General features: G+C 38.3%; 1 protein-coding gene and 1 pseudogene across 2 annotated transcripts in view; one reads left to right on the forward strand and one right to left on the reverse strand.

Annotated features, from left to right (window-relative positions):
• Positions 1–17,510, forward strand: part of Npepps (aminopeptidase puromycin sensitive) — a 94,960-nt gene that overhangs the window by 35,750 nt on the left and 41,700 nt on the right. Inside the window, exons 3-5 of one of the 2 annotated variants that reach the window (XM_038325741.1) lie at positions 2,096–2,173; positions 10,472–10,593; positions 15,229–15,336. In XM_038325741.1, coding sequence (XP_038181669.1) covers positions 2,096–2,173; positions 10,472–10,593; positions 15,229–15,336 — 308 coding nt within the window. Of the gene's footprint in view, positions 1–2,095; positions 2,174–8,343; positions 8,447–10,471; positions 10,594–15,228; positions 15,337–17,510 lie in introns of those variants that run through there. The other variant, XM_038325742.1, reaches the window with a different exon arrangement.
• LOC119811752 lies at positions 11,746–11,951 on the reverse strand (annotated as a pseudogene).

Here is a 17,510-nt window from a genome sequence, read left to right on the forward strand (position 1 = left end):
AAACACACAGGAGAATGGAATTGCTCCATCATCAGGTGGCTGTATATTTAACCTTTTTGATGAAGTACCAAACTGTTTACTCGATGTCTACCATTTTATATTCTACCAGAAATATATGTGGGCTTCAGTTTCTCTACAGCCTCCCTAGATGTGTCTATAATTTTAATTATAGTCATCATAGTGGGTTTGAATTGTTTTTTTGTTTGTTTGTTTAATAGGGAACATCTTTTCACGTGCTTATTAAAGCCCTAACTTTAACCATTATTTTTATTTGGAGTGTACTTGGGATGTGTTGGTTGGAACTGGTTTATGAATTCTTAGTGTGTCAAATAAGCATCCTTAAGTAGCATTAAATTAAACAGTTTCTTCTCCCTCCTGGTTGGTGGTAATAATTGGAGTCTTAATGTATCTGTTCATGTTATTATTTAATTTATTTCTGTAAAATCTAAGGGTAAAGAATCCAGAAGAGGGTGTGATTTCTATCAGAGTTTATGTTGTTACTTATCTTGCAGGGATCGGTGTGTAAGACTCTGATGATATATTTTTTTAATATTTTTATTTATTATGTGTACAGTGCCTGCGTGTATGCCTACTTGCCAGAAGAGAGCACCAGATCTCATTACAGATGGTTGTGAGCCACCATGTGGTTGCTGAGAATTGAACTCAGGACCTCTGGAAGAGCAATCAGTGCTCTTAACCTCAGAGCCATCTCTCCAGCCCCTTCCTGATATCTTTAACAGTGAATTCTTGGCACTGTACTAGATCTTCTAAAGATTGGTGAGTAGGTGCAGCATAGAAAGTAATACTACAGTCTCTTAGGAATTATAAGTCTCACAAGACTATCAACTCTGGAAGCTGAGGCAACAGAATTGTTAGCTGAAGGATAGTTTAGGCTTTATAGCAAGACCCTGATGATGCATTTATATAATTATTCTTTATCAATAAAATCTCAGGAGTCGGGGGCTGGAGAGATGGCTCAGAGGTTAAGAGCACTGGTTGCTCTTCCAAAGGTCCTGAGTTCAATTCCCAGCAACCATATGGTGGTTCACAACCATCTGTAATGAAATCTGGTGCCCTCTTCTGGCCTGCAGGCATACATGTAGGCAGAACACTGTATACACAATAAGTAAATAAATATTTTTTAAAAAAATCTCGGGAGTCAGTTATGGGGTAAGAACCTGAATGATGAGAGAAGCAATGGAGAAGCGGCCAGTGATGTCCTGTGTCTTTTGTTCCTCCATCTAAAAGGGCTGAGACTCTCTCAGTGCCACCCTACTACTTCCTGTGTCTTATCTGTCCTTGGCCCTTCAAAACCTCCTTGGCTAATTTTGGTCAGCAGTAATTAGCTCCACTCTCTGATTCAAAACAAACTTTATTGTCAGTCTCAGGTATGTCAGAGTGCAATCAAAATGTCATATAACACCCTATCTCACAAAATGAGCACAGTATAAATGCATAAATAGAAAACGGTATCATTTGTAGTAATCCTATTTTCCTTATATCACCAAAGATGGCAAATTTGTAAAGAGATATAATTATTTTCCACACGTGTGTGTACACATGTGCATACTCGTGTGTATTTATGTATATGTGTAGTCAGAGGACAGTTTTGCAGAGTTGGTACTCTCCTCTTTTTGCATTATAAATTCTGAGGCTTTTGAACTATTATTACCAGTCACTTGTACAGCAACTGCCTTTACCCATTGAACCATCTCAGCCCACGAGTATTTCTTTTTAAGGAGAATATTTTACTCATTATTGAAACTTGATTTACTAAATTGTGAATGTTGCATTTTTCCCAGTTGGGTAGCACACACCTTTAATACCAGCACAGGATCTCTGAATTCCAGGCCAGCCAGAGCCACATAGTAAAACTTCATCTCTAAAACACAAACAAGAAAAAAGGAAGGTTGCTAGAGATCAAGATCAGCCTGGGCTACATAGTAACAGGGCGTCTAGCCAGACCTACTGTCTCACAAAACAAGCATATTTCATTTGTTTCAGTAGAAATTGTGTTAAAGGTGTTGACTGCGAAGTCTACATTTGTTCTTTTCAGCATACTAAGATTTGTCATTTCTTTCCTTTTTCTTTCCAGAAATCCATGCTACAGGATTTAACTATCAGAATGAAGATGAGAAAGTTACCCTGTCTTTTCCTAGTACTCTACAGACAGGTGAGAGACTCTCTGAAATCCATAGAAACTATCTATGTGTGTTAACTCCCCAGGGAACCTGTACCATCTCTGTCCTGAGTGTTGCTCACAGATTAAAGTGTTGACTTCTCTCTCCCTAAAAGTTCTGGGTTCTGAAAGTTAAAGTTTCAAATTTCTGTTTGTGTTTTACTTAAACAGAAAACTGGATGAAAGGCTAAATATCATTTACTATAGAATAAGATGTTTAATTTTTAATTGTTCATTTTGTTTGTTTTTCAAGATAGGATTCCTAGAACTCATTCTGTAGATCAGATTCGCCTCCAACTCACAGAAATCTGCCTGCCTCGGCCTCCTTATTTCTGGGTTTAAAGGCGATCGCCACCATGTCCAGCTTGGTTTCTATTTCTTAAAAATATATTTACTTAGCTCCATCTGCTGCTGGTTGAAATCTCTATAGACAGTGCTCCACTTATGATTTTGGTATACAACCAGAAAGAGAGATTTTGCTAGTGAGGGCACAGAAGGGAAGATTTGTTGGTATGTTACTCTTTGGCATATGTTGGTGAAAGAATTAGAATTAATATTTGTTCAACTCTGAGTTTACATTCATTGCGATGTATCATAAGTGAAATATATTTAGCAGTAAAAGTTTGTTAATTCTTATTAATATAATAAAATGCTTATTATAATACAGATTTTAAAACTCCAAAGTATATATCAAGTCGATGAATCCTGTCTCTAAAATAGTACAAATAGCATGATGCTCAGCTGGATATAGTGGCTCACACCTGTAATCTTAGCACTTGAGAGATAGGAGCAGGAGGATCAGAAGGTCACCTTGGATAGGGCAGACCCCATCTTAGTACCTCCTTCCTACTTACTCTGTAGATGTCTGGATTGTGTCTGAATATTTACACAACTGTTGTTTTTACTTCTGCTTTCCAGAAATTTTTAAATTTTTAACAAATTGGTGTGTGTGTGTGTGTGAGTCAAATGTATGTATCTGTGCATACATATAGTGTAACTTTTGGAAGTCATATTATGATGAAATAAATGTTTTAAAAATATATTTATTTTTATGTGTATTGGTGTTTTGCTTGAACATATGTATGCATGTGTGCATGTTTGTATGTGTACCACATGTATGTAGTACCCCCAGTGGCCAGAAGAGGATGTTGGATCCCCTGGGACTGGAGTCACAGAAGTTTGTGAGCCAACATGTGGGTGCTGGGAATTGAATCCTGATCCTCTGGTAGAGCAGTCAGTCATCTTAAGTCTGAGTCACCTTTACACCTCTGCCTTCTCTTTTTAAGTAAAAGTTTCAGAAAATGAAATTGAATATTTCTCAAACTACAGGAAAAAGCAAAGAAATGCAAAACAGAAAAATAGGAAAACCGAGAACCAGTCTATCAGAGCCAAAAGCCAAATAGTTTATAAAAGAAAAAATTAAAGAACAGAAAAAATGGGAAGAAGATTTTATTAAAGGAATAAATTCCGCCAGCAAGATGGTACTTGTCACCAAGCCTGCTTACTGTAATTTGACCCTGGGACCCAATCAGAGAGAAGAACACTGATTTCTGCAAGCTGTTCCCTGGCCTCCAAGCCACGGCACTCTTCTCCCTTCCCACCTGACTGACTGAATACATAAATGTTATTTTTAAAATTCTAAAAAAAGAATAAATTAAGAAGTCTCTGAATTAAACACAGGAGTTTTCAATCTACAAAAATACACCTTTGGCCGGGTGGTGGTGGCGCACGCCTTTAATCCCAGCACTTGGGAGGCAGAGGCAGACGGATCTCTGTGAGTTCGAGACCAGCCTGGTCTACAAGAGCTAGCTCCAGGACAGGCTCTAAAGCTGCAGAGAAACCCTGTCTCGAAAAACAAAAACAAAACAAAACAAAACAAAAAATACACCTTTGGAGACTGGGTGGGGGCTCACACCTCCCAACATTTAGGAGGCAGAAGTAGGATCTCTTTGATTTTGAGGTCAACTTGGTCTACAGAGTAAGTTCCAGGACAGCCAAGGCTACAAGGAGAAATGCTGTCTTGAGGGAAAGAAAAAAAAAAAAAAGAAAGAAAAGAAAAGACATCAGAGTTGAATCCTTGGTTTCTGGGTACTTATAGAGAGCACACTAGCTGGGACTTTTAGCCTGGGGCTGCTGTATCAGTTTAAAATGTGAGCTATTACTTCACAAAAATAAATCATTTTGGTCTGGCACATTCCTTTACTCCGGGCACTCTAGGGTAGAGGTAGGAGGGTCTCTGTGATTGGAGGTAATCATGATCCAGATAGTGAGCTCCAGGACAGCCAGGACCACATAGAGCAATTCCGTCTCAAAAAAACAAAGCAAAAACAAAAAGTAATTTTATATATAAGAGTGTTTTGCTTGCATATATAGCTTAGCACCAAGTGTGTTTTTGATGCCAGTGGAAGCCAGAAGAGATGGTCAGATCCCCTCGAACTGGATTTACAGATGATTTTGTATGACGTGTGAGTGCTGGAAATCAAACCTGGGTCATCTGGAAAAGCAGCCAGTGCTCTTAACTGCTGAACCATCTCATTCCAGCCTTCCTACTCAAAAGAAGTATGTACCATTAAGGGACTATATTTGCATTCATTCATTTGTTCATTTATTTATTTTTGTTGTTTATTTTATTCATTCATTCATTCATTCATTCATTCATTTGTAGGCAGACAGGGTTTCTCTGAATATCAGCTCTGACTGTCCTGGAACATCATCGCATATTCCATGTATACTGTGACAGTATTAGAAATCAATAGCAAAGTGGGTGTGGTGACACATACCTTAAATCCCAACACCTGGGAGGCATAGGCAGGTGGATCTCTTGAGTTTCAGGCCATGGCCTATAGAACTACATAGAGAAATTCTGTTTTGAAGAAAAGAAAAAAAATAATAGAAATATGTTTCCTTTTTCACATATTGAATAATTGAATCAAAACTTGTTTGGAAAGTTAAAATAGCAGAGCATTTGGTTAGTGTGTGCAAAGCCAAGTGCAGTCCCCAGTACTACAAAAATATATAAAAGGGAAGAAAATCAGAAAACCTAGACATGATGGCCTGTATTGTAGTCCTCGCTCCCTCAGAGGCCAGAACGAGGACCAGGGAGTGTGAGACCCTCGTGAGAAAACTAGTAAGATTCCATCCAAAATAATGATAGAAAATATTTTGAAGTGAATAAGAAATGTGCAGCATATCAAAACATATGGATATTTACTTAAAGATCAAAAAAAAGAAAGATCGAAAATTAATCAGCTAAATATCAAGCTCAAGTAATCAAAAAAATCCTTACAAGAAAAGGAGAAAGGTGGAACTTAACTATCATGCTCAACGACTCGGATTTAATCTCTGTTGGCAGTAAAATGAAGGAAGAAAAGAAATGTGAGAAAATACAGGTTTGCTACATATGAGAAGCCTGACAACCTCAGTTTGATCTCCAGGACCCACGTAAATAGCCAGATGAAGCTAGATGGGAGGTGGAAACAGGAGGATAACTTTCCAGCCAGCTCTCCTTTAGTGCCAACCCTGCCTGGGCATCATACTCCAGTTCAAAAATAAATAGAGCAAGCAAAAGTCTGTTTCATGCTTTGTAGTTTGCGTCTTTGTTCACAATACTAGACACTGAATCCAGGGCCTCATACCCAGTCATTTCACCTCTCATCTGTGTTGCCTGAGCCTCCCTCCCTTTCCCTATCCCTCACTCCCTCCATCCCTCCCTCCCCCCCACTTTCTCTACCTCCCCATCTCTCTCCCTCCCTGTCTTTCTCTTTCTCTCTTGTTTGCTTTGTTTTTGAGTTTTGTTTTTTGTTTTGTTTGTTTGTTTGTTTTCTAGATAGTCTTTGCCGTCCTGGTACTCCTTAGACCAGTTAGACCAGGCTGGCCTTGACCTCAGAGACCCACCTGCCTCCTGAGTGCTGGGATCTGGCACTTTCTGTTTTTGTGATAGGTCTAGACTGTGTTCCTCTGGCTGAATTGGGTCTTCCTATGTGAGCCAGACTGACTTTAAACTTATCTCTGCCTCACAAATGCTGGTATTATGGTGTATGCTGCTGTATTCTGCTTAGGTTTTTGTTTTGTTTTGTTTTTGTTTGTGCATGTGTGTGTTAATGTTTTTGTTTGTTTGAAGCAGTCTGTGTAGTTCTGCCTGGGCTACGACATGGTAGGTACATCATATTGGCCTTAAACACAGAAATGCCTCTGCCTCCTGAGTACTGGGATAAAGGTATGGGCCACTATGCCCAACTTGAGCTCAGAATTCAATCCCTACACTCAGTTGTGACCTGAACCTAAAGTTTACACATGCCGGACAAATGCCCTTACCACTGAGTTATGTTCTTACATCCCTACTTCTGTTTTATCTTAATTTTTATTTTATTTTGACAGTTATTGCTATGCTACATTGCTTGAAAATTTATATGCTACCTAAATGAAATTTTGCTTTGCCCTCCTCTCAGTTCATTTCTTAAATAAAATCAGTTTTCTCTGTATCCTTAGAAACTATATCATAGTCTTGTAGCCATCTATATATGCTGAAATTGTTTTTAAAAAACAATTTTATGTGTATGGGTGTTTTGTGCACCATGTGCGGGCCTGGTGCTGGAGGAGGCCAGAAGATTGCATCAAATCCCCTGTAACTGGAGTTACAGATGGTTCTGAGCTGTCAGTACTGTGGGTACTGGGAATCAAACTTGAGTCTTCTGGAAGAGCAGCCTGTGCTCTTAACTACTGAGCCATCTCTCCAACCACAGACTATATCATTCTTGATAATTCATAACACACATGATAAATGTCAAAGCCACTTCAAATAATAACAGAGAAAGTTACTTATGTAATAAATTATATTTCAGCATAGTGTTTTTATCTGTTCCATATTGTATTTGAAATTGAGTTTATATATAAAATATCTTGTATAGTGTTTAAGTTAACAGAACTTTTTTTTGCTTGTTTTCTGTTGTTTTGTTTTGTTGTTTTTTGTTCTTTGAGTTAGGGTTTCTCTGTGTAGCTTGAGTGTGTCCTGGAATTCACTTTGTAGACCAGGCTGGCCTCGAACTCAAAGAGATCCTCCTCATGCCTCTGCCTTCCAAGTACTGGAATTAAAGGCAAGTGCCTCTATCACCTAACAGAGTATTTCTTTTAAGAAATGTATTTATTTTATGTATATGAGTGTGTTCCTGTATATGTATGTGCAGAGATTACAAAAGTCAGAAGGGTGGATCCCCAGGTACTGGAGTGCCAGACAGTTGAGAGCCACCAGGTGGTTGCTGGGAATCCAGCTCAGGTCCTCTGGAAGAGTAGCCAGTGCTCTTACATTTTAAATTATTGAATATCTTTGATAATGTCTGTTGGGAAAAAAAATCACTGACTTCCAAGTTATAACAAAGAATCAGATAGATACCCAGTCCTTCGTTGCTTTAAATAATGGTCTTATTTCACAAATATCTGTGAATTAGGATGAAATAAAACAACTTAAGAAAAAGTTCTTTATCTTTTCAGATTTTTATCATATTATAGAATTGGTCTTGGGTATAACTGAGTAAATATAATCTTAAGGTTTTTAGCCTTCTTTTTTTTTTCCTTTTTTGAGACAGGGTTTCCCTGTGTAACAGTCCTAGCTGTCCTGGAACTAGGTCTTGTAGACCAGGCTGGCCTCAAACTCACAGGGATCCACCTGCCTCTGCCTCCTGAGTGCTGGGATTAAAGGCGTGCGCCACCACCGCCCGGCCTTTTTGTTTTTTTGAGACAGGGTCTCACTATGTAGTTTTGGCTGACTTGGAGCTCTCAATTTTAGACCAGGCTGGCCTCAAACTCACAGAGAGATCTGCCCAAGTGTTGGGATTATGTATAGGCGTGGGCCACTAAACTGGCTTTATATTATGCTTTTAAAGGTTTACCATCCAAACATCAGTAGTTTGCATATTGAAATTAAGTATCTAATTTGAGAAAACAATGTATTTATGTGTTAATAGGTGTAAAATTAAGACCAGTTGGCAGTTGATTCATCATGGTATTTGATAATCAGATTTGCCAAAAGTCCTTTTTTGCTATTCACATTAAACTTTTATGTTAATAGTAATACATGTGATTAGTATTGTATAATGTGAAACTAATTTATTCATGATTTAAAAAACATTTAACTTGTGTTTTGTTTGAATTTCAGGTAATTATCCTTTCCAATACTTTGTATTTTGTTTAGTAAGCCACTCTTTGGAAGTGGTCACTGTCAGTATCTTGTTATGGTTTGATGGCCTTGGAGATTTAAAACCAAGTAAAAGTGTAAGCCGCCTTTCTTATTTAGTTATGAGTTTTAAACCCACTTTTGTTCCAAATAGGAAAGACTGAAAGTACATTTACTGTGAATGAGAGTTGTATTAGAAAACATCTTGACAGTGAAAGCAGACTGCCAATTTCATCTGTGGAACTGTAACATAAAATTCCATCAGTCAGTTCCCAATGAGAGTAAGAGAATTTAAAAAATAATCTATTATATTTTCTTTCTAAAACTTCAGTAATGTTAATACATATTAAGTTCCTGTAAAGAATAGTGGATAAACTACACTTATTTTCTTACATTAGGTATTCTTTTTTTAAGATTTTTTATTTTATGTATATGAGTGCTCTGTCTACATGTACGCCTTTATTCCAGAAGAAGGCATTTGATTCCACAGTAGATGGTTGTGAGCCACCATATGGTTGCTGGAATTGGACTCAGGACCTCTGTAAGAGTAGCCAGCTCTTATCTGTTGAGCCATCTCTCCAGCCCTAGTTATTAATTCTTATTATCCATTATTAACCCATCAATAATAAGACTCTCCTAGAGTCTTATAGTTGTGATACTATTTATTGTCCTAGTAATCTGCCATTCGTGTTAAAGAATTGATTGGAGTTTGGGATATAGCTTGGCAGAGAACCTTCATATCTATACAATTGAGCTTCAGTTAAGCTGTTAGTGCTGTTTTCCAGCATGGTTATTTTAAGAATATGATAATATTTTAGTGCTTACTTTGCTATTGTACTCAGATTTATAACTGTCAGAATTACTTATTGACACATAAGAAAATGAGTTTAGCCACATGGCAGATGCACTTATTCTTAAGTAGAGTCAGTGCTTTTTGTCCTTTGTTTATTGTATAAACTTCTACTTATGTGACTTTGAACCTTTCCAAAGAACAAATTCTGTTTTAGGCATGAAATTTGACTTCAAGACCATACAAAAAGATATATGAAAGGAGAAAAAGTCAATGACATTTAATCAATGTCAGACATCTTTACTTTATAGCATTTCAAAATGACAATTTGAAATATTAGGATATCAAAGTATGGTATGACTGACTAATCATTTTCCTCATGTCTTTAATCTGTTAGACTCACATTCTCTTGATCTTATAAGTAGGCATGGGGAAAGAGCAGGTCCAAAGTCGACATTTTTTCAAAATGCTTTGTGTGTGTGTGTGTGTGTGTGTGTGTGTGTGTGTGTGTGAGAGAGAGAGAGAGAGAGAGAGAGAGACTTGATTTGTGTGAGGTGTAGAATGGGATTGTTGTTTATCCATGCATCTGAACATAAAAGCAGAAGTCAAACATAAAGGCAAAAACTTGTTTTGCTCTTGAAACAATACAGATATGTATTTAGGTTGCATTTTTGCTTCAATTTAGTAATTTCTTTCTTTAGTATTAGTGCTGAGATGATTGAGGTGATCCTGAGAGTTTATTTTATGCCCTTTAGTTGATCGAATAATTGTTCTTTTAATTCCTTACAAGAATATGCAGTCAGTGTTCTATCTAGATCAAACATACTGCCTTTAATGGTAGAATAATTGGCTGCATTTCTTTTTGTGTGCATGAAGTTATCTAAAAAGACTAATCACGTGGTATAATTGGTAGAGAGCATATTTTGAGTAAAAACATCCTTGCTGCTTACTGATGACCTTTGGAAAGCAACTTTAAATTTTCAGCCCTCATTTTTCTTCTAAAAAGGGGACACTACTTCCAACCTTAAAGTTGGAAGTCTCATATGCAGAAACATATGTTAGACATTTAATGTTTTCTTGTTTTCATATATCGTGGTAATTTGAGACTTATTGAAATTATTTTCTAATCAGTTACCCTAAACAAGATTTGAAGGATTAGTTTACCATTTATGTCAGTCAGTAGAGTATTTTCTTCAGTGCCAAAAGGAGTATTTGAGAAAGGAAATGCTTTGAACATAGTAATAGCCGATTGAATATAGTATTTTAACATATTTCTGATACCTGTATTTATTAACATCTCCATAAAAAGACTTCTGTTTATCTTCAATCACAGGTACAGGAACCTTAAAGATAGATTTTGTTGGAGAACTGAATGACAAAATGAAAGGTTTCTATAGAAGTAAATATACCACCCCTACTGGAGAGGTGCGCTATGCTGCTGTCACACAGTTTGAGGTATGTGTTACTCTTTGCTAATGTAATCCTTTTTTTTTATTATTTTTATTCATTTATTTTGTTTTTCGGAGGCAGTTTCTCACTGTATCTCTGCTGTCCTGGAAATCACTTTGTATACCAGGTTGGCCTTGAACTCACAGAGATCCTTCCTGCATCTACTTCCTGAGTCCTGGGACACACATACCAGCCACTAATACAAACCTTTTCGTTGTTGTTGTTGTGCTTTGCTTCCCTGTCCTTCCCTTCTTTTCCCTTCCTCTTTCTCTTTCCATTTCCTCTCCACAGGGTTTCTTTGTGTAGCTCTGGCTGTCCTAGAACCAGCTCTGTAGACCAGGCTGGCCTCAAACTCCCTGTCTCCTCCGCTGGGAGTGAAGGAGTGTGCCACCAAACCTGGCCCTGGAATTCGTATTTTATATTCAGGATATTTTCTATCTATGTAAAGGACATAAGTAGGCCTGGGGATATTGTTTGTTTGTTTAAGAGTTCATTTGGCTCTTGGAGAAGACCTGAGGTTGGGTTTCTTGTACCTATATTGGGCAACTGAACAAATCCACCTCCAGGCGATCTGATCCCCTTCCTAGGTCATCTGCTCTCCCCTGGGTGCCTGCAAGTAAGAATCATCCTTAAAAAAAGGGAAGGACTCTGGGCAATGTTGGTGCACGCTTTAATCCCAGCATTTGGGAGGCAGAGGCAGGTGGATGTCTGAGAGTTTGAGGCTAGCCTGGTCTACAGAGCAAGTTCCAGGACAGCCAGGACTGTTTCACAGAGAAACCCTGTGTCGAAAATAAAAAATAATTTAAAAAAGGGGAGGGAATAAAAGATATGGGTTGAAGAGTAATATTATATTTGGGTATATATATATACATATTCATGTAATGACATTTAATCAGAATTGCTTTTGTTGTTATTTTAGACTGAATAGCGAATTTGAGGCTCCCAAGGCCACTCAGTGTTACCCTGTAAAAATAAAGCAAAGCAAAAGTATAGTTAACCTCAGTTATGTGTGCTTGTTTTTGCAGTTCTTCTGGAGTCTCAACTGCAGCACACCTCTAGTTTTTGTTTTTTTTATTGTTGTTTTTGTTTGTTTTGTTTTTTTATTGTATTTGTTTTTTACTTTTCAGGATTTTTAATAGTCAAATGCAGTGGTCTGGTTCATTTCAGCTCTTTGACTGCCAAAGTAGGGGACAGGGACTGCTTCAGCTTCTCTGCCTTCTTGTCTGTGATGACCAGGCTATAAAAGCACCTGCTGCAGCAAATCTTGACCTTTACCTTTTCCTAGTTCTTACTTCTAATGGATTTAGTATCCTTCCACTGGACTGTGAGCAGAAAGTCCTGATTTCCTCGATTTTCCAAGGCATGGTTATGGGCTATTTGTGCTGGTAATTTCACCTGGCTGTGGATTGTTTAGGATCTAAGTCCCTTCCCCATCTACTCAAAAAACTCACACTTTCAGGGGTATTTTTGAGACAAGATTTCTCTGTATCTCTATCTGTCCTGGGACTCACTTAGATCAGGCAGACTTCGAGCTCACAGAGATCCACATGCCTCTGCCTTCCCGAGGGCTTGGATTAAAGTTGTGTGCCAACACCGCTCGGTTACTGTGTGTGTGTGTGTGTGTGTGTTGCGGGGGGTGTGTGGGCGAAGGTGTAGGCGCCCCAGAGGTCATTTGTTTGTTCTTCTGGATTTACAGGAGGTTCTGAGGACCTTGGCCTAGCTGCTAGGAACTGAATCAGTACATGCTCTTAACCTCTCCCATTTATATATTCCTGACTCTGATTTTGACCAGGACCGTCTGTGTATTGCCATGGGATTGGAACTATCAATTGGAGTCTAATGGGCTTGATACACAGTTTAAAGCAATGACTGTCCCTCTCCTAGAATCTCCTAGTTGCCAACAGTTAGCATGGAAAGCAAACTCTTGTGGTTTTGGTTTTTTTTTTTTTTTAACTTAATTGACTTATTTTTTTATATGGCTGAGTGTTTTACCTACATGTTTATCTGTGCACCATGTGTATACAGTGCCTGTGGAGTCTAGAAGAGGGTATTGAACCCCTGGGTCTGGAGTTACAAATGGTTATGAGCAGCCATGTAGGTGCTGGGTCCTTTGGAAGAGCATAGTTATTATATGCTATGGCACTCGTGTAGAAATCAGATGACAACTTGGGGGAGTTAACTTTTCCATCTACCTTGTGGGTAGAATTGATCTCAGGTTGTTAGACTTGACAGAAGTACCTTTAGCCAGTTGAGTCATCTTGCTAGGTTTCCAAATAAGGTTTTTTTATTGGGACTGGAGAGATGGCTCAGTGGTTAAGAGCATTGCCTGCTCTTCCAAAGGTCCTGAGTTCAATTCCCAGCAACCACATGGTAGCTCACAACCATCTGTAATGAGGTCTGGTGCCCTCGTCTGGCCTACAGGCATACATGTAGACAGGCTATTGTATACATAATAAATAAATAAATATTTTTAAAAAGGTTTTTTATTGTTGTAATTTGTATAATTCAGGCTTGCCTTTGTTTACATTCTTCATGGTCTTCCTGCCTTAGCCTGTAAAATGTTGGGTTTTTCAAATATGTATCACCAGTCCGGCTCTCTTTGGTTTTCTGATAGCACCCAATTTAAAGTGTTCTATTTTTATTTTTTTGCATCTGCCTCAAAAAACCTGAACAAAATAGTCTAACATGTTTTTTAAGGGCTTTTTTTTGGGGGGGGGGCAGTGTGGAGAAAAGGTCTCATTTGGTCTTGGCTGGTCAGGAACTTGATCTATAGACCACAGTGGTCTCAAATTCAAGAGATCTGCCTGCCTCTGCCTCATGAGTGCTGGGATTAAAGGTGTCCATCCATGCCTTTATTTTAAAAAGAGATTTGTTTTATTTTTAGTTTGTGTGTATGTGTGTGGATGTGTGTGTGAGCACGTACGTGTGTGTGTGTCACACACATGTAGAATTCAAGCGTCCTAGGAGGCCAGGAAGAAGGTATCACATCTTGATGAAATTGGAGTTATAGGCAGTTAAAAGCCATCTGATATGGGAACCAAACTTGGGTCTTCTACAAGAGCAACAAGAATTCTTAGCCAGTGAATCATCACTCCAACTCCTGTATTTTCTTTCTGTACATTCTCTTCTTTGCCAATGTCTTAATTGTTCCCTGATAGAATTCATGATTTACTTTGAGACTGCAGTCCCCATAGCCCAATGGTAGATTATTTTCCTAGCATAACTGGTATCTTGCAAAACCACCGAATTGTACTTTGCTTTAAGCTTGTTTTTTTTTTTTTTTATTTATTCACTTATTTTTGAGATAAACTCTCAGTGTAGTCCAGGATGGTTCCAGTCTTACTATGGAGCTAAAAATATCCTCAACTTTAGATCATTCTGTCTCCTCGTTCCAATTACTCCTGTTTTTAGTGTGCTACCACCCTTGACTTTTTTTCTTTTTGAGATGGTCTCATGTAGCCCTAGTGAGCTCAAAATTACAATGCAGCTGAGTTTATCCTTGAACTCTTTCCTGATCTACCTCCTGAGTGCTAGAATCACAAGCGTGTAGTACCATGCCTGGCTATTTAGTATGTATTTGTGTGTGCAAACAGGTATACATACGTAAGAAGATGCAGGTATACATACATAAGCAGATGCATGTGTTCATGAGGTCAGAATTCAACCTCAGATATTCTTCAGCTATTTTATTTTCTTTTTAAGAGTCTCAATTAGAGCTGAGCATGGTGGTGCACGTCTTTAATCTCAGCACTTGGGAGGTAGAAGAGGCAGGCAGATTTCTGAGTTCAAAGCTAATTTGGTCTACAGAGCAGTTCCATGACAACTAGACCTACACGGAGAAACCTATCTTGAAAAACAAGCAACAGTCCCCCTCTCCCCCTCAAGGAAACAAGATTGGGAATTTATTTATTTATTCCAATACCTAACATGTTCTTATTTCTGTATTGATGATTTTTACTTGAAAAGCCAAAGGCACCTTTTCTCATGTTTTGCCTAATCTGAATTCTTATAGCATGGTATTAATTTTTTGTGCTTTGTGTTATATCTAAACTATTGGTAGTTATTCATGTTAAATCTGAAATGTTAAAATATTTTAATAAAAAGCATAATTACAAATGAGTCTTATTTTGTTAAGATTTATAGCAGAATAGTTCCCAAATAGTTTCTAGTGTGATGGTGGGTTGCAGCATTGTATTTCCTTTGTAGTCAGCACCTGGCTCATTTCCTAGCAGAGTAGAGATTAAATGTTTGAAGACTGGACATAAAGATCAATAGAGGAGGGCTGAGTTCAATTTTCTACACTAAAAAGAAGGAGCTGGAGAGTTAGCTCAGAGCATAGTCTGGTCTTGAAGAGGACCCACGTTCAATTCCCAGCACCCATAGAGCTACACAAAACCATCTGTAACTCTAATTCCAAGGGGATCTGACATCCTTTTCTGCTGTCTGAAGGTACTAGGCAGAAATGTGCACAAACATACATGCTATGAAAGCACCTGTATACATTAAATACAACTTTTACGAAACAGAATGAAAGAAAAAATTGACTAAATAATGAATGAGTGATAGTAAAATGGTGTTTCATGAAAAAGCCTCTGGAGTTAATTTAATGGTATTTATATAAGCTTATTTTTTTTCCTTAAGGCTACTGATGCCCGGAGAGCTTTTCCTTGTTGGGATGAGCCTGCTATCAAAGCAACTTTTGATATCTCGCTTGTTGTTCCTAAAGACAGAGTTGCTTTATCAAACATGGTATGTATGTGCTAATAGATGTTTCATAGTCTTTGTATATTTACTTTGTTTATTAACCAGGATTATGTGAAATCACCTAGTCTCGTGCTTACTGCATAATAGAAATGTTAGTGTTAGTTTATTTTGTTTTTCTTTGTTGCTTTTTGATTGTTTTTCTCCTCCAGGAAGAACTTTTCTGTTAGAGCCACTGACAAAATTCTTGCTATTTGTTGTTTTAAGTCAGGGGACATTGTATCCAAGGCTGTCCTGGAATTCACTTTGTAGCCCAAACTGGCCTTGAACTCCTAACTATCTTCTGCTCATTTTCCTGGGTGCTAGCATTATATCCATGTGACACCATACCCAGATTATCTGCTTTTGAAAATTGAAGGACATAAGTAAGGGGCAACCTTATATATTACCTGAAATAAGAGTAATGGCTTTCTTATTAAATCCTAGAAGTGATAGCTATATTTAGATTTTTGGTTGACTATATTTTTTAATATGCTCTCTTTACTATTATTGATCTTTTTCGTAAATAAGAGACGCTTTCATTACTTAAATGGTATTGTCTAAGACCACCTAGTTTAAGATGTATATTTACTCTGACTGTGGAGAACTAAGAATTACTCATGTGGTGATTCATACCTTTAATCCCAGCATTTGGGATACTGAGCAGAAAGACCGCTGCAAGTTTAAGGCCAACCTGAACAACATAGTGAGTTTCAGGGCAGCTGGACTACCGAGTAAGAAGCCAAAGAAGCCAAATGTGAACAAGTCAAAACACCCAGTTTTTGCCCACTTATTGGTGGAGAGAATTCCATAGAAAATGCTATTTTCTTCTTAGGCATTCCTAGAGAGGAGACTAATACACTAAAAAGAACATTTTAGTATGAATAAATCTAAGGTCTGTTTCTTTTCTCTTTTTGGTTTTTTCACGATGACTTCTCTTCTATAGCCCTGACTGTCCTGGAACTTGCTCTGTAAACCAGGCTAGGCTAGAACTCACAGAGATCCACCTGCCTCTTCCTGCCTCCTGATTGTTGTGATTAAAGGCCTCTTCCATCAGCACTGGGCAAGGCCTGTTTCTTAAATACAGCTTCCATGGAATAAAGGATAGAGAGTTTAAGAAACTGAGAGCCTGAGTAAGGGGAAAACACCAAAAGAAAGGTAGGGACTTCCATAAGTAAAGTGGAAGTTTTGTGTCTTCCCAGAGAGAGCTAGTTTCGGTACAGAGGGTATTTGAAATTTATAAGTCCATACCTTTTTTTTTTTTTAAAAATATTTATTTATTATGTATACAATATTCTGTCTGTGTGTATGCCTACAGGCCAGAAGAGGGCACCAGACCTCATTACAGATGGTTGTGAGCCACCATGTGGTTGCTGGGAATTGAACTCAGGACCTTTGGAAGAGCAGGCAATGCTCTTAACCTCTGAGCCATCTCTCCAGCCCAAGTCCATACCTTTTAAGATACAATTCCGGCCAGGTAGTAGTGGCACACTCTTAATCCCAGCACTCGGGAGGCAGAGGCAGGCGGATCTCTGTGAGTTTGAGGCCAGCCTGGTCTACAAGACCAGGACAGGCTCCAAAAGCTACAGAGAAACCCTGTCTCAAAAGAAAAAATAAGATATGAGATTCCATAATTATTTTTATTATTGATTCACTTTCTTCTGTTATTTTTACTTGAAAAGTATTGAGGTTTTTTTATTGATTTTTTTTTTTTTAAGCTGCTGGACAGTGGTGGTGCACGCCTTTAATCCCAGCAGGTTTGAGGTCAGCCTGGTCTACAAGAGCTAGTTCCAGGACAGGCTCCAACCAAAGCTGCAGAGAAACCCTGTCTTGAAAAACCAAAAAAAAAAAAACAAAAACAAAAAACAAACAAAACAACAACAACAAAAAACTGGGTAGTGCTAGCACATGCCTTCAATCAACACTTGGGAGGCCGAGACAGGTGAATCTTTGTGAGTTTGAGGGCATCCTGGTGTACAGAGTGAGTTCCAGGACAGTCTCCAAAGCTACAGAGAAGCCCTATCTCAAAAAACAAAACAAAACAAAAAAAAAAACCGCACAAAGTGGCGGCGGGGATCCCAAGGCAGAATTGGGTTTAAAGTTACATGCCTTCAGCACCTTGGAGGCCTAGACAGGCTGGCTACACTGAGCTCCATCCAGGTCACCCGGAGGTGCATAGTAAG

The sequence above is a fragment of the Arvicola amphibius genome, chromosome 4 (genome assembly GCF_903992535.2).
Source record: "Arvicola amphibius chromosome 4, mArvAmp1.2, whole genome shotgun sequence".
Taxonomy (NCBI): domain Eukaryota; kingdom Metazoa; phylum Chordata; class Mammalia; order Rodentia; family Cricetidae; genus Arvicola; species Arvicola amphibius.